The sequence below is a fragment of the Lingula anatina genome, chromosome 10, assembly GCF_051362555.1.
Source record: "Lingula anatina isolate TDL-2025a chromosome 10, LinAna3.0, whole genome shotgun sequence".
Lineage (NCBI taxonomy): Eukaryota > Metazoa > Brachiopoda > Lingulata > Lingulida > Lingulidae > Lingula > Lingula anatina.
In genome coordinates, this window is record NC_141776.1 from 3,818,190 (window position 1) to 3,836,180 (window position 17,991).

The 17,991-nt window shown below is 39.4% G+C and overlaps 1 protein-coding gene across 2 annotated transcripts; it reads left to right on the forward strand.

Annotated features, from left to right (window-relative positions):
• Positions 1–3,138: 3,138 nt before the first annotated feature.
• Positions 3,139–17,658, forward strand: LOC106159116 (protein FAM124A). 2 transcript variants are annotated; one of them, XM_013535307.2, is made up of 4 exons: positions 3,139–3,311; positions 5,644–5,857; positions 14,681–14,724; positions 16,544–17,658. In XM_013535307.2, exons 1-4 carry the CDS (start codon positions 3,296–3,298, stop codon positions 17,428–17,430), a joined length of 1,161 nt encoding a protein of 386 aa, XP_013390761.2. In that variant the 5' UTR covers positions 3,139–3,295; the 3' UTR covers positions 17,431–17,658. The 2 variants fall into 2 exon arrangements, with proteins under 2 accessions (XP_013390761.2, XP_086853394.1); XM_086997268.1 differs by lacking the exons at positions 3,139–3,311; positions 5,644–5,857 and adding an exon at positions 10,347–13,058.
• The last annotated feature ends 333 nt before the right edge of the window (positions 17,659–17,991 follow it).

Genomic DNA, 17,991 nt, shown 5'->3' on the forward strand with positions numbered 1-17,991 from the left:
ATTATATATGTTATGCATTGGAAATAATGACAGTCCCAAAAGTAGTATAGTATAGTAAAAATGTATCATAATATATATTCTTCGTGATGCTGAAATATAGCTGTCGGTGGTAAGTGGTTTTGATACGTACGTGTTAAAAACATGTATTTGTATTGGCAAAATAACGTTTTCACTTTGCTTATATGCGGAATGTTTATCTTTACATTAACGCAATAAAATAAAAATTTTAAAGCATTATCTTTCTTTTCTGTTTCTTTATTCAACAACGCACGCGCTTAAGCACATACGGTGGCGAAGCGGTTATCGTCGACATCGTCATTGTTAACTAGGTTGAGTTAGTAATCGTAGTTTTCTACGTAACTCTGCAAGTGCGATATGCCCATTGGAACTGACATGATAAATGACTAAGGCGTGAACTACGAGCTGGTGCCGCGGTTGGTTTTACATTTCTATTTATCTCTTCATTTATTTATGTTTGTTTTTTCCTGGGATGTCTCATTCAAAAATGTATTATTTTGATTCTTAACTGATAAAACTAGAAGTAACCCTTCAAGAAGATTCCCCAGCACCAGATTTTGGAACTGGCTTTTGCGATTAAATAAGCGTCAAAACGGCGTTGTTGAGGGAGATCCATTTGAAAGCAATAACAGTTTTTACAAAAAAAAAAAAAACTGTACGCTGATGTTTCAGTATGAGCCCGAAATGGCAAATTCGCCCCGATGGATTTTGGATGTGGCAACATTATCACATAACACGGCATGTTTCTTGCTGCATTATTCTAAGCGAATACAGAAAAACCCTAACGCAAAGAACCCGCCAAAACTGGCCATTGCCGGGGCAGTCGAAATTCTAGGTCTCCTGCAGGTAAATGTCTACAAGAAAATTTATTACAAACGGCAATCTATTTTTAAAAAATTAAAAATATTAACCATCACCGCCTCTTATTTGATATTCCCTGCAAAAGCATAGGTGACATTTGCCCTGAGTGCTGTATGTTGAAATCGTATACGATATTTCATGTTTTTTTTTTTACAGTGTAAGAATCAAAGGGTTACGGTGTGTATGTTACATTCTTAATGTTTGGGTGCTGTGCCATTTTTCTCTGACCTTCAGGTTAGGTCAGAGATAATCGGTTTGTCAATGTGAAAGAGATCAGAGCCCTTTTCAGGCCCAGTGCAGTTGCCGTACAACCTCCGTACGGCTTCCTTGAAGATTGATACGTTTTCGGTGCAATCCTACAGGTTTTTCAGCTCCAGCGCGGCCGGTATAAGATAGGCTTCAATTTCACAACAGTGAAAGCTTTAAATATCTTCAGTGAACCACTATTATTTCCCTCTTAATACTAAAAAGTGGGGAAATGCCTACAACAGATCCAACAGATCCAAGTCCAAGATCACCGCAAGTCCGAAGAACAAAGCCCGAGCGGGAACTGTGCTATGCAAGCTACGATACTGCTTTTGCCTACTAGCTCGTGATTTGAAAACAAATATGTCAAAAGTTAAAGTTTGATAAATTCGTTAAGGCCCGGAGGGAATCCGTACAATTTCTCACGGCCACCGCATGCCTCCACTCGGACGTCACACGAAAAGAAATGTACTGGTATGGGTAGCACTCATACATGTAGTATAAGGGTACCATACATGTACGAACGGCATATAGCAAACGTAACCTAGGATTCAATCTGCCCTTAAAATGTATAATTTGAATCACTTTGTGTTAATTGTGTTCGACAAATTTGTAAAACCTAACGCAAAAGTATAGTTGACTGTACAAAAATGTGAATAAAAAGAAGTTTTATCTGTCATACAGGCCTTCAAATCTTTTGACTTAATGTTTCTGTCCAGCTAATACACTGAACAACAGCACTGGGCGATCGCGCTCCTGAAATATTCACAAAATCAATCCCAATCAATCTAATTAAACGTAAAAAGCTGACAGAGTTAATTGGAACGCGGTCAAAATAAATAGCGGCAAGGGCACACGTCGATGGCTAATTAGTATGTCTTTTGCCACGTTGACGTACTAGATATAATTATGTAATAGTAAATCATACTGAAATGAGTATTATATGTAATCAATATCCACACTAAATTAGCAGCAGTTAATTAAAAACTAGCGGGATTTTGTGTAGCGTCACATATAGTCAGGTGGGGAACGTCAGTGAGGTCATTGTGCCTTGGCTCGGTTCCACAGAAGAACTTTAGCCCGAAAAGTGGCTTAAACTTTAAAACCAATAGTTTGGCTTACTTCGGTTCAAGACAAAAACATGGTTGTCCATTTGAATTAACTTAAATCCGCTTGATACATCAGTTATATCTTCTTTGTTATAAAACTTGCGTAATATTTGATTTAATTAAACTGCTGCTGGTTCATTTTATAAAAAAGTAACCTTAAATTTTGAGATCTTTTAGGCCGATCTTAGAACTCGCTTGCACGCGCGCGCGTATATGTATGTGAATCAGACTCAAGGTCTCAAGCTTATACTGTAAGAACGCTGTGTTTGGTTGGGAGTTTTAATTTTTGTATGGGCCAAATAGGCTGACTTAAACGTGCGATCCAAAACCAAACCATTGTTCTCGGACTGATATGTGAGGATACACTGGACACGGATCCACGAATCCGACGAATTGACACATGAATCATATCCTACATATATAATAAATTCGTTTTTTATTGTCGCAAGAAATAGGGATTTGAAAAAGATTTAGTTTTTAATGTTCTCAATAAGCGAGATAAAAATGCTGGGAGTCACGATTCTTCAGTAGAAAATTCAGGGAAGGCCACAGCCAGTATCTGTCCTCATTCCCTTATATTAGCTTCTAAACTATGTCTCCTTCCCCTTTTCCCTTTCTCCTCAAAAAGGTATATGTACATGTACTGCGGTAGAAACTTGATGACTGTTTTATATTTGCCTCTACTCAATCAATGTCCTAGCTTTGCACCCCTCCCCCTTCACACACGCACGCGCGCACACTTATCAGAGGCCAGGACCCAGCATTGCTTCATTTCAACCGATCTTTGCTCTAAGTGATGACGTCATCGAGATCCATCGCCTGCCATTAGTGACTGTCGTGTTTGACAACACCTGAGTTATCATGGCGGTAGCCAAATACAGATCTTGACATTTCGGTTAATAAAGTAAGCAAATCACAATACAAACACATTCGATTAGGGAGACGCTGAAAACAGGGGGCACTTTTCACTTGTGCTAATCTACACGAACTACGACGTGGGAATATATTGTATTGTAGACCTAGACATTTTATGTTGAGTTAAGCGAACGATTTGATGTTGTATGAGAGACGATAAAGGTGAGTTTTCATCCTGCATTTTCATCATAATTCACAATTCGAAAACCAAACTGCATCCAGATTCGAATGTTGACTATTATTTGCTGTTTTAAAATAAATCAAACACTACGATGTCAGACGTATGGGCTTCCGACAGGAAAAGGAGCACGGCTAAAAACCCACTATTATGTTCATGTTGTACCTGTACAGTTATTAGGTGTTCAATTAAACTACTTTTCGCTGGATATTTTCATTTTGTCATCACCATTCATTTACTAATATAGTTCGGGATTGAATGATTCGACAGGAAATTTCTACGAGCTTTATCGGACGAGAATACCATACATATAATAAAGCAAAAAGATGGCAGCTAAAGCGACGTCGTTTTCTTCCTGTTTACATAGAAAACTTGATAAGGGAGGTCTACTGCGGAATAACAAATTAAGCAGTACCCGGTACATGTAATGTTCCATGGTCACTGAGACGACTTTGATGGTCATATACTTCAGAGATGATTAAAGGTAAATCGCCATTCTGTCAGTATATTGGTAAGCTAAATGCTAAACGCAAAATGGTAGGTAGTCGAAGGAAAAGATGAATATGATGCATCAGTGTTCGCCCCAGACAGTAGATAATCGGTTTTGCCCCAGATTTAGATTACAACTAGCTGTTAAACCCAGAAGATCTCCAAAGGAGGTTTTATATCATTTCGTTTTTGTGATTGAGATATTACAGCAAAAAAGAGTATGTTAACAACAGGCGATGCATTATTTGCCTGTCTTGATAATAACAAATAATCTACAAGCAGTTTGGTATATAAAATAGAATAAATGTCGCTGAATAATGTTAACAAAGTCAGTATTTCTAATTGGAAGTACAAGTTTTGCCTGAAGCCAGCAATTTTCAAAATGGGGATACTTTTTTTCTGAAAAAGTGGACCTTTTTAGTTTGCCTAACTTAGAAAAAGAGCCCAGATTGATTTTCTTTCAGATGGGACCTTTTTCAGCCAAAATGTCGTGCTTTCGAACCTTCTGACCCCCCCCCCCCCCCAAAAAAAAAACCCTGCATACGGGTCTCCACTGTAGTACAGATGATTTATAGCTGCGACAGTTCATTATTGATGATCCAATTTCTCCTAATGGACTGTCTAGCAGCATGGCCGGGAAAAAAGCAAATGTATACCTAAACGACTGAGCTATGAATACGCGAGATATTTCCTGTGTGACTAATAATATCAACACCATCACCTCCTTATCAAAAGAACAGAGAATAGAAAAATAACGTGCTAAATCCCGTACCATTTCATTAACAGCAAGAACAATCAGATTTCAATCAGCGTTCAATACTGTTCGAATGTTACCCGGAAAGCATCCTTATAACGCAGCTGTTCCTCCTCTGCTATACGTGTATACGCCTCTTCAGTAGCAGCTAGCCGTATTCTGGGAAACCCGCCGAGGCAGGTACGCATATCGGCTCGCTGTTTCAGCAATATATTATTCTACGTTTTTTACATCAGCAGTCAAGTATGTATGTTTCCCGGTCTATATGACAGCCACACAGCTTATCGTAGAGATACTATATGGCATCTACACAGCAGGTATATTCTTTGAGCCTTTATGGCGTGATTTATAACCAGAAAATTGGCACCATAAGCCAAGAACGACAAACGGCGCCTCGCGAAGTGATATCAAAGTTCGCGTCCACACTAGGCCTTCAGGGACCGATTTTTATTCGAGCTCTGTGGCGTATAAATGACAGTAATCTAACCGTTAGTAAGCTAGGTAAGTAATGTCTGACAAAATGCATTACCTGCCTTGTGCCCACCGACTTGATTACTATCCAGATGCTGTAGCTAAAATAAATGGGATTGCGTTACAAATGTATTAGTAGATCGAACGGTGACGGTCAAAACGGACCGTGCGTGAATTCATCCTCATTCACTAAACCAAATGATCGATCGCTCTCAGGAATAGAAATTATTTCAATTCACGGAAAGGTGATTAGTCAGCTTACTGGGATTGTGGACCGTAGGAGTGGGATATCTTCCCACAAATACCAACTACCAGTACATAATTCGATTGCGGGATTTCAAGAATGACGTCACAAATCAGTGTGACGATAAGACGGCTAATAAGTAGGGGTACCTCGTGCATGTTTCGTAGTGCAAACGCCTAGGTAAGTATCAAGGTGTGTGTGTGTGTGTGTGTGTGTGTGTGTGTGTGTGAGAGAGAGAGAGAGAGAGAGAGAGAGAGAGAGAGAGAGAGAGAGAGAGAGAGATTTTGCAAGTGCACAAGAAGGCCACGATCTGTCAAAGGGAGTGAGATCTATAACAATGCTCATTTATAATTTGCAGGGAAACATGTAGATCGGTCAGAGTACTGCGAGCGTCTCTTGGAGCACGTAAACACTGCGCAAACATATTACGAAGGAACTAACTTGGTTAAACGTCGATTGGTAGGCCTACACAAGTCAACCAACATGGACGCCGTGATGTTTCTGAAGAGGACATATGGCAAGAAAAGACGCCAGTCAAAGGATCAAAATGGATTCCCTTTTTGGGATTACAGGTAATCGCATTTCGTGTTTATAGTAGAGTCACAGTTAGAGACAAAGACACAGACACACGTGAACGCGTGCATAAATGCACGTGCCCTCGGGCATACGTACTCACACATGCCCCAACGGACACTCACACATATGCACACGCACAGCCGCTCAATCAGGAGCACATACATACGCACGCACACACACACACACACTCACACACACACAGAGACAGGGAGAGAGAGCGAGCGCGAGCGAAAGAGTGAGAGAGAGAGTGATAGGGATTCAGTTTTATTGCTATAGCTGCCACAGCCACTTTTACAATACAGGCTAGAACCAAAGAATTTTATAAATTATGACCAGAAATGCATTTCGGTGAAATATTACCACGGAGGGATCGACTCAGTTTGCCTTGCCAAATTAGACCGAAATAATGAGCTACAAAAGAGATTAAATAGACTCTTTTTTCGATACGTAAGGCCAAAATAATGAGTCTAAAAAGATTTGGAATGTTAAATCCTTGCGTGAGCAAATACCCGTGAACTATGGTATTAATGGAGACTCAGTAACAACTTAATTAAAGCCAAGGATAATATGGCTGACGTCCATGTGTTACGACCGGTCAATTAACATCATACTCAGCGTCTTCTCTTTAAGTGTGCATCGGTTTGAACTGTTTTGAGCTTGTGTGCAGCACATTTAGACTGCTTGATTGTTTCTTTATCAATTTGCTTATTGGAAAACTTATCTTTTTTTTCGTTTAAATGACATGAGTGTAGATTTAATCAGGAATTATGTTCAACAACGGCGCCGTAGAGAAGATAAAATGAACACGTACAGGTAGTGACCTCAACATAAGTGTGACATTAATCTACATACAACTGAATCTACTTGCTAAAATCTAGAACGCCTCAACTAACAATTGGAGGGGTCCCCAGCTTGAATGAACTCTCTAAAATATGGCCCATAATTTCAGTGACCGAGAGAAGGAAATTGATTTATGTCATTAAATGTCCCGCGCTACAGTGAGATTTCCATGTTACTGTTGAGCACGTCACTTTGAAATGGAAGTTTGACCCACAGCTCTGATTTGATTAGCATCTGTTGAATTTTTACCATTCGAAGCTTTCAAAATTCGCGCATTAATTTTGAATTTTATTCCGCACCCCCTTTCCCATCCCCTTTACCATCGACTTAAGCACTGAATGGGCTGCTTATCCTTATTAAGATAACTGCTTAAGGTATTTCTTTACCTTTCTCTTTTTTTTTCGCTTCATTGCCGTAAGCCTCCCAAATGCTCATTAGGTTTTTCAGTTTAACATAATCCGCTATTCACCCTGTGTTTGACAGTCTCAATATTAAAATAGCCTGCGCAAAATTCACTTTTTCTATAAAAAGCTTATTTAGAAGTCTCATACCCATGGTGCAGTTTGGTGCTGTTGTAGTTGCAATCGTTTTACATCGTATTTGATGCCATGTCTCCACTGATTAATTTGCATCTTGTCAACTACAGTGTACAAGGTATACCTCTCTCTCTCTCTCTCTCTCTCTCTCTCTCTCTCTCTCTCTCGGGCAAAATGTTTGATTGACTTGTTTTTCTAGATCCACCCCCCACCCCCAAGCCTCCCCTTGAAAATTGTAACCGCCACCAATTCAGGCCCAGTACAGGGACATAACACCAAACGAACCCTGCAGCAGAGTCAGCTGGGGAGATAAATATCCCATTTAAGTTTGAAGAAAGACCTGGGATTTACCCAAGAAAGTTGAATGAGTTTTACATTGGGTTTTATTGATCCAGATTTCTCGGTCGTTAACCCTAAAAAGGGCCAGGGGACATGGGGTGGCTAATACGGTCTAATCACGGCGATGATAATCCCTTAGCCAGGACAGTGGTACCATAGGTTTCTTCGGTCTTATTGTTGCTCGAGCAACAGTAACATTTTAGTAATTGGTGGCTTTTTGAACTCCGGAGGCGCGTTTACGAAAAATACCGGCCGTGGCAGGCACTGATATTACGCCCCTGTTTGAGTATCTGACAGCGATTAAGATGTATTAAAAAAAAAAAAAAAAAAAAAAAAAAAAAAGGGAGAAAGAAAGAAAGAAAAAACACTGGCGCCATCTTCAGGGTAACTGCCAAACCCTCACTGGTGCATCTATGAATTTACTGAGGAGAAGGAGGGAGCTGGGTACAATAATTTTTCAAGCTAAGCAAAGCAAATAACAAGCTGTACACTAGAGCAGTTTTGTAAAATTAACCATAATATGTGAGTCACGGGGTGAAAATTGCTTGCTTACACCTCGCTACTCTCGTTATATTGTTTGGAGGGGAGAGAGAAGTGGGGGTGGGGGTACCCTAAGCTTGTAGAGAAGGGTAGGGGGGGAGACACGTAACACGCTGAAGTTGTGCCCTTGGAACGCTACGGTAGTACTTATGACAAGCGAAAAAAAAGGAAAATTATGTGCTCTCTTTATGTCTCTTTGGTTTATGTGTAAGTTCCACCTCATAATTTGAAAAGTACCCTTAAAAACGTTTGTTTTGCCTTTTTTCAAACTGGGACTGTAAAAGCTTTCTCATATAGTGTACGTGTACATTTCTATTTTTAAAAATGGTCAATTCATATTTTATCACTAATGACCCCATTAAGTAGTACTTAACCGTAACAAATGACCATGATTGTTTTACTAATAAATGACCTCTTTTGTTTATGTAATTTGTAATTGTTTAATTATATCGCCATGACAGGTCGATCAGCGAAGAATTAAACCATAGCGTTTATCATAAGTCTCCAAGGCACTGTATCAATTTCTTATCTCAGACGATCCTAATGGTGCGTCCCGCAGTCGCACCAAATCCCCACATCAAATATTGTTCTGTTTTACCCATTGTTGGCTGGGAGTTGGAAAATGTTTGGATCAAATACGGCGGAATACTTGGCAATAAGATCGAGAGGATCAACGGGGCTTAGGCGGCGTTTGTCATGACCCGCTGGAAGTTTGTGCGGGCCTGACGCAGTGACGGTAAACTGCCGTTTAAATATTTAGGAAGATTTCGTAGCGGCGCTCTTTTTAACTCGTCCAGGATCTGTATCACGAAAGATTTTTTTTAGTCTGAAAATTGGTCCAAACAAGGAGATCAAACATTTCATATACATTTCAGACCCAAGATTAATTGAAATTATTCCAATGAAATTAAATATGTCGCCTATTTTATAAGGAGCCTAGAAAGAGGAAGAGGCTAATTATTTCGTAAAAGTGATCAGCTATTTTTTCCCTCAGAGTTAAATTAAATTAGCAGCCTCGTTGTAAATTAATCATTCAGTCTCTCCCATCTGTCAGATTCACATGAAACAGATCCTTTTAATGTTCGACCGTAAGTGTAAGCGGGCTTCTATTTCAATCGGTAGCAATTAACGCTCGAGCAGACGATCGATATAGAAAATGATGAAATCTGCCCAATTTACACCTGAAAAAGTGTACGCGTGATGAGTACTACTGAAAATTACTATCAAAACTACCGTGTAAACCTGGAGCAGACAAAGATGAGTTGTAGTGTAAACTGGGCAATTATTTTTGTAGCTAAGATTCACGGTTGCGGAACCATAACATATGGCGGGCTTTGAAGGAGTTTTTGTCTTGCGCATTTAGAATTGATTGAGCGAAGGATGTTGTTAAAATGTTCCATTATATAGAGCTCAGCTGAGCTTTGCTAGTGATCAAAAAGTGGGAAATAACTGTTTCCCCTGTATATTAGTGAGATTTATCTCGGTGATGCTGTGGAGAATGAGTTTCAAAACGCCACATTTTTTGCATTTTTTTTCTTTTGTAATGCAAGTTATAAAAAAGGATTTATCACGCTTTGCTTAATGTTAAAGAGCGAACAATTTTCACTGTGTTTTAATAAAGTACTCGTAGCCTTTTACTTGACGTGAACGCCATTTTGGACTCTCTCTCTCTCTCTCTCCCCTCTGTCCATTTACGTGATGTAGACAAGACTCCAGCTACCCGTAGACGGTCTTCTAAATTAAAACTCCCCCTATTTACTCAGCGATAACAGTTATCGTCTGCAAAGATCTGCAAACAACCCAGTGATTGATGTACTATGGATAACACCGATTTATTTCAGTAAAACCTTCTCTATTACCTCTATACTGAACAAAGTGCATTGAGTTTTTATATTTCCTGGAAAAGGCAAAGATCAAAAAGAAGGATTATAAAATGGCTTGAGATAGAGAAAGTGCGATTTTTGTGTGAGTATACGGTATGTGTATCATTTTTCATTTTCTGATCATTCTGCATGCTATATGGTGCATCGGCACTATAAATGCATGCATTAATCAATAAACTTTAAAATATTAATCAGTAAAAAACAAATAAATGGATAAATAAATGAATGAATAAACATTCAGTTAAACAAATGAATAGATGTGTGAGTAAGTGAGTGAGTGAGTGAGTGAACAAATAAGTAAAACAAATCTGATATTTCTTTGGTCTAGAGTTTTAGAGTTTCTGTTGTCGATAATCTCAATTTCCTTCATGATAAAAATGATAATGAAAATAGGAAAAAAAAAGAGAACAGAAATATACGAACATTACCCTCTGATATTCACCAGTTTAGCGTTAGGATTTATTCATATAACACGTACACAAAAGAAGGTAAAACTGATTTAAGCAATGAAACCGAATATCTCCTTTTGTGCACGTCTATTCATTGTACGTCCAAGGACTGCAATTCCCAAATCAATGTAAAATTACTGCCAAATCGAGAAAAACGTTTTCTTTCTCCCTCTTTGCTGCTTTTGAATGGATGAAAAGCAATAGGCTAAGTTGCTAAAAGAGAAGTTCACCTCAGTTTCTATAGTGTGCTTTATCGTCACCGAATGTGTGAAAACTAAGGCCAAATAAGTCATACAAAATATTTCACCTTATATTTTAACGCGCCGTTACAATACCTGAGGGATTAGTTTACATTATCTTATCTTAAACCGTGGTTGAGTCGATCCTAATGCTAATGCTTCAACTCCTAAATGTCAATTCAGATCAAGCTGGTGAACACAAAGCATGTCGGGGAATATTAAATTAGGAATTAAAAATGTATTTCTCAGATTATCAACTGGTTAGTCGTAACTTTGCGAGGTTCTCGGCTTAAGTCGTTTTGATGGAGCCAGGTTTTCATTGTGAACGCGCTCCACACGCCCTACCTGGCTGATATTCCGTCTACCTAAGAGGTAAATATTTGAACAAGAACCAGCTATCCATCGGTAAACACGAGGACCGTCGGAAAAATAGGGATCTGTGGAAGCACCTTGTACAAATACCAACAATTCTCCTTCACATGCCTATCCAAACAACAACCGCCATAGAAATTCTACAGAAAGGCTGCTAATAGTATGTGTGATAGGGGAATTATTTTGCGATCGATTTTGCCCTCGAGTAGAACCCGGGGCGCTTGGACGAGGTATGCGGGACATCGATTATCCCTCTTCGTATGAGTAGTCACGACACGAGAGAAAGGTGAACGGAGAGAGGGGAGGGGTCCCTGTTTTACTGGCCACTCCCGGTGCGGTTTGTGAATTCGGACATTGGGATAGACGTTGATTATTCTATGAGCTTGCTGCGCTTCCGTTGGGGTATGTGAAAGTTTCCCTGAAAATACATGAAGAACAACGGATTACGGCTGCATTTTGATATCATAGAAAAGTTTACATTGTTATTCAGGAGAGGAATTCCTTATATTTTAGACCTTATCATTATGTCTGGGTAATTCATTTAGAAACACAAACTGTATGGTGGTCGACATTTTGGAAGTTATTATGATTTCACATTCATAACTGGAGACGGAAAGAGACATAATATTGATACAAAAATGATACAAGCACTGTAAGTCGTGAATGTACTGGTGAGCCTGGCGTGTCTTTCAAAATAATGGTGACGTTTGTCATATTTGTCACTGCTTAAAAGGACAGGGTAACTGCTGACACACACACACACACACAAAAAAAAAAACAAACACTTCAATCCAACCGCCTTTTGACAGGTAATAACAAGTGACAAAAAACAGTTTCATCAAACCTACCATTAAGTCGCGATACGCTTCGAGCGTGTCCTCTTTGATGACTTAATTCTCTCCCGTGCGGGTTAATAGTTTTTGTCACGCTCAGACGTTCAAGGAATGCGCGCGATCACGAAGATATGCCGCCCGACTGGCGAAAGGACCGACCCAGTAAACTATTACAGTGAGAGAGGATTCGCATGGAGGTTGATCTAGTATGAATTGATACATATTTCAGCCGTTTTTCGGATAAGATATATTATTTATGTACCAGAATATTGGATCTTCGCCTTGGAAAAAAGCAAGAGGATTATAGCAGGCCTACTGGAGACAACTTGATTCACCCATGCCTCAAAAAGACTGAGTGTTAGAGGCTGCTAAGATGCATCTTCCGTGTATCAGTTTTCAAGGAAAAAGTTCTGGATAGAATTTTCCCTAAAAGCATTAGAGAAGAGGATACGTATATTTATATGAATGACTTTATTACGGTTATTAGTTGCCAAGGCCATAAAAATCGCAAGGAACAGTTAAGCTGCGTGTTCCGAAAGTAATAAAAATCTAGCTGGTGATCAGCTGACTTGTAGCCAGTAAAACCATCTGACAACGAAACAAGAAAAGGAGTTACGCCACATTTTACAACGTGGTACGGAGTACCCGACATCTACTGGCTGAAAAAATAGACTGCTGCCATAAAAACCACTAAATCTCTGCAAGAAGCTGATTACTCAATGGGACAAGGACTTCACCCTTCCCCACCCTCAGGGCTCGGGTATTTTTTTCTTAAGGCAATTTTCTTCAGCCAAGCGCATTTGTTCTAACCGGATCAAAATAAACGAAGAGATTACCTACGTGTTTTACCTTTAATCCTATAAGAACTGTATATGACTTTGACTTGAATAGCGCGCAAAGACACAGGCTGCAAAAACGCCAAGATTTTTAAGCTTACGCATTGACTCTTAGCCAAAATATAAACTAAGTTAATTGCAGCGGAGTTGTTTTATAAGCATTGACGTGCGAACCAATTAACGCTGTCATTCCGTGAGGGAGTTTATGTGCATAAAAAGCACCAGTTTCACATCTGTCTGCAACAACAGCGAGATAAACTTGGGGAGAATCTTTCCATTTCCACTCGAAGACAACTCAGTTCGCATGGCGTTCAGGAGGGTCCAACCAAGGTTCTATGATTCGTTCTACTTCAACTCTGTTTTGGTATTGTGTGAATTCTGGCTTGATATTTTTTGATAAGGTTATTATTGGGCAAATGTTTTGATACTTGATACTACACTCACGGCAAATATTATTCTGGTTGTTGAGAGACGCCTCGTTATAATCGCTGCGAGACAGAAGGGGTTGATGGGGGTTATATGAGAGAGAGAGAGAGAGAGATGGGGAGGAGGGGGGGAATGGAGGAGCAGAAAAATGAGAGATAAAGAGAGAGAGTGAGAGAGATGGAATTAAAAAAGGGGGAATGAGTGTATTTAAAGTGACAGACAGACAGACGGACGGACGGACAGGTGGGTGAGGATTTTATCATCGCTGAAGGCCTCATAATCCAAGCACCCTGAATCTCAGCTGTCACTGGAAACTCATATTGTGAACAGGCTGATAACAATATCGCTCGGGTGACAGTGTTTTATCTCACACATGTTCTCTGAAACACAGGGTGGATATAAGATGTTAATATACTTAGTGCTTTTCAAAGAAAAACCCGAGAAAAACAAAAGGATCCGTTCATTAACAAGTCAGTTTATGCTTGTATCTGTTGCAGCGACCTAGTGCTAATGTTAACATAGAAAGTGCTAATGAAAAAGATGCCGCAGATACATGTCCCCATCCTCTCTGCACGTACATTGTACTGTATCAGATTCTCATTAGCCGAGGATTACCTCTCGTGTTACGTGACTGTTTTATGAATGAATATTGGAATCGTATTACTGTCAACCGAGATGTAATATTTCATGTCGACAGTTGTGTCTCGCCAACACTGAGTGTATATGACATGTTAATGTAATGTCATTCAATGTACTAGTACTCACTTTGTTACTACCTCTGCGTCTCAGCGCTTTGAGATTCGTGCCCGTGCGTTGGTTTAATACTTATGCAAACATGATTTCCCCTCCCACATAAGTAAAACAAGAAAAAGGGAAAAAAGAAATAAATTTGGAGGACGTGAGGATGGACAGCCCTCTGATATCAGCTGCCTCTAAAATAGTATACAGATTTAAAGTATAGGCGATACAATAAATTTGCAGTAGACTTCTAGCCGACCCGGTGACCAGAGAGTATGGATGGACAGTGTTCTGATATTATAAAAAAAAGTTGAGGGACGGAAGTCAAGATTTTTTTGTTATTTTATAGGATAATATTAAGTATCTTACAGTTTACACTCGTAATTCTCTAACATAAAATCTGGATATTTCTTCTGACAGTTTGGAGTCATAGGCATATTGGAAGTTATTATGATTTCATTAATAACTAGACACAGGGTGTAGGAAAGATTGAGAGAGAGAGAGAGAGAGAGAGAGAGAGAGAGTGTGAGAGAGAGAGAGAGGAAAAGACGGATTGATGGATGGATGGAAGGACAGACAGATTACAAACACGATAATCATATACGTTCTTTATTTTTGTTCATTTGTTAATATATTAATCCATTCAAATTTAGTGCACCTGCTCCTTTAAATGTAAAGCTACAGTGAAATATAGCTAATCTGCATTACAATGTTCATATTTTCAAGCGTTACTGCTTCACTGCTGTTTGCCTGTTGGACTGTTAAGACGTCTACTTTTATCATTTTAGATCTCGGCGAGGGAGCATGTCAAATTCGTCATCAGGGAGTGAAGGTAAGTCTGTAACTTAATTTCAGTTTAACTGAAGTATCTAAACATGTATAAAGATATGTAGAACAATATATGGAGTATATCAGTGCTATGGCGTTATAAGGAATGTGATCTCTCTCTCTCTCTCTCTCTCTCTCTCTCTCTCTCTCTCTCATGAATCAGTCAAACAAATTGGAAATTAGACTCTGGTACTCCAGAAGAAGAAAGTTAAGAGACAATTTTGTTACCTTCGGTTCTTGTAAAAAGTGGGTGGGGATAAGAATTGGGGGTGGGGGTTGTGTCCTCTTACATGTACATTATAGACCCCCCCCCCTTTTAGTTGCCTACATGTATAGAAAGTGTTCTTAAATGTTAATTCTAAAAAAGAGATGGACTGTAGTTTTAATAAGTATTATTATCACCATAGTTGAAATAAGTAAATCTGTTTCTCGTGAGAAACTTTCTGAAAATGTTGTAATATTGTAATGTATATTTATACGGTTCATTTTTGACATTTACTGCTGCCGTTAAAGACATTTATTTGCGTTAGTTTTTATAGCAATAAATGGCGAGATAAAATGCTGAGGGATCATTTTCAGCTCGTATATTTCTTTTTGTGTCTGCACGTTTTGAAAAGAGAAACTATCAACCTCACTGTTCAAACAGATGTCAAACGTTTAAATCGTCATATTTGATTTTATTTAAAGTAATCTTCGCTCCAGTTCAATTTGTATATTTCATTAAGCACAAGGCTCATGAATATAATATGCGTTTGTTTGTTTAGACGGAAATTTCTAATAAAAGACGATGAGACAAAAAAGAATACAGTCACACAAACAATCACATACTGCCAACGTCTTGTGCAATGGCGAATCTGCCCATTTTCCACCCACACCCCACCTCCCAAAAAAACATATGCTTACCCAAATCGCTTTTACTCCGTATATATTACTATAACACTGTATTTGCCATGTACCGTATGCGACTTTCATGACATTGACATGCATACCACGTTGTGATTAATGTTATTGATTAAATCAGGAAATATTGAACTTTGCCAGAGAAGAACAATACACAGGAGTGTCGAGCGTTCAGTAAGGCCAAGGGGAAAATTGACGTTTTCTTGTTCGCCAGTTAAACTTTCTATATCCAATTAAATCGGGTCATTGGTTCATTTAAATTTGCTCTCTTGGGTGCGTCGGTTCTCACCCAAAATTAAACAAGTGGAATTTACAAGTACAGCGCATTAATCATTGCATAATATGTTGACTCACAATTAAAAAGCACACATACTTTTGTTTTTCGCTGTCGGTTCTTACAAACATATACGTACGGACCCTTTGGCACAGGTTTTGATAATGGCGTAATTATTTTCTACGAAACAAGTATTTAACCCATAGGGATCGAAATAAATGGCTTGGTGTTTTCTTTTTTCCTTTTAATTTATCTATTTTTGCTTGCTATACTGTAGTCGGGGGAGGGGGGGGGGGGAGGTGCACCTAGCCTCTTTGCACCCTCCCAACTTCTGTCCAGAGTTCTCCTCTAACTGTAACAAATGTCTTTATTAAACTTTCATATATTTCGTAATATATATATATATATACCAGCAGCTGTAGAAGAGCTTTGATAGAGGTCGCAGCTCCCTTTTGCGTGCTATCAATTTTTTTTTAATTTGAAATTAGAATATGCAAATATTCAATTTTAAATTTGGGGCAGCACAGATTGTAATTTGCTGGTATGGCTTTGTATACTTTTATTGTTTTGTTTTTTTTTCGACTTTTTGTGTATGCATTCCGTTTATACGTCACGATTTATATAAGTAATATAATTTTTTTAATTGCAGTTAGTAGCAATACACCCCGATCAGAAAGTGAAAACGTCAGCGTCGCCGGCTCCGACACCACCGACTCACGTGACCCCTCCTCGGATCCTTATAGGCTGACTGTTCATTTTCTAGCCAATCCAGGCAAAGGAGACACTTTGTTGAACTTATACAATCCGATTTTTGATTGGGTGGAGACGGATTTGAGATTATTTACAGTGACAGAGAGACAGCAGCCCTTGTATAGTGATCAAAATCACGATGCTTGTTTGACGATCCCCAGTCTCGCCATTTTAGCGTTCTTATATGAAGACGAACTTCTTGGGAACAAGAAAATCACCGCCTCCAGAAAGCATTTCGAAACGGATCCGTGGATATTGCACCATTCAGAAAGCGTTGGAGCTGGGCGAATAAACCCATACCCGCATAATAGTCAGGACTTCTTTTTTACCACAGACGACTTTCCCTTATGGGGTGCAAGACAGGTGCATTATGGGAAGGAGCATATCCGATTTCTACGTTTTGTCAGTCAGACAAACTGGGAAGACACGATAGATTTTTATAAACTGATTTTAGACTGCGAACCAAACGTGGAGAAGTCAGACTTCTGTGCGTTTACCATATATTCTCACACAAATTACGATGTGCAGTTTGCACTGAAACGATTGCCTCAGGATATTCACCCCCACCCGACGGACTCTGCCATTTTGCAGTTCCGTGTCCCGGATGTAGGTCAGATCGTACCGCTGTTTCCAAATGTCTGCAGCCCGCTTTCGGACACGCGGTGGCAGACGAAAGATCACGATGGCAACACAATCATTTTACAGGTCACAGAGACGCCACCAGTTGTGGGACGCTTTTCGTCGCGGCGGAGCTCCTCAAACACTAAAGTTGGTTTCTTTGTATGACAGAGAAATCCGTTATTAAAGGCTGTATCGATATAGATATGTAATGCGTACATTTGTTATTTTGAGCATCAAAAGGCAGCTGATAATTTTACTGAATATTTCAATAGCACTAAAAGTTGTAACCAGGCTTTTTACCCTTTGATGGCCAAATATATGAAATTGACGAGGGCAATTATTACCATCGGTATAATATGCAGAGCACAGGGATTATTAAATTGCTTGTTTTCAAATGTCTGCTTTCGCTTGTTAAACTGTACTGTATAACACTGTATTATACTGTACTATTGAAGAGGTGGCATGAGACAGACCCCTCCCCCTCCCCCCCCTCCCCTCCCCCCCCTCCCCCTCCCCCTCCCCCCCCCCCCCCCCTTCGCCCCGATCGCCCACTGAAGGGCGCACTTAGACCGATGCACCATCATATTTATAACGGCTTATATTGTCGTGATGCAAAACTTTTTGGACCCACCGTCTCTTTAATGTTAATATACCATGCTTCTTAGTAAAAATATGATAGCGTGAACCAAAACAAAAGACAATTTGGGGGCATAATTATCAACACCC

What these genes read in the sequence shown, in the direction of transcription:
- LOC106159116 (XM_013535307.2), top strand. An exon ending in TTCCCTTTTTGGGATTACAG is followed by an intron (nt 5,858 to 14,680) that starts GTAATCGCATTT and finishes TTATCATTTTAG; the next exon opens with ATCTCGGCGAGGGAGCATGT. An exon ending in TTCGTCATCAGGGAGTGAAG is followed by an intron (nt 14,725 to 16,543) that starts GTAAGTCTGTAA and finishes TTTTAATTGCAG; the next exon opens with TTAGTAGCAATACACCCCGA.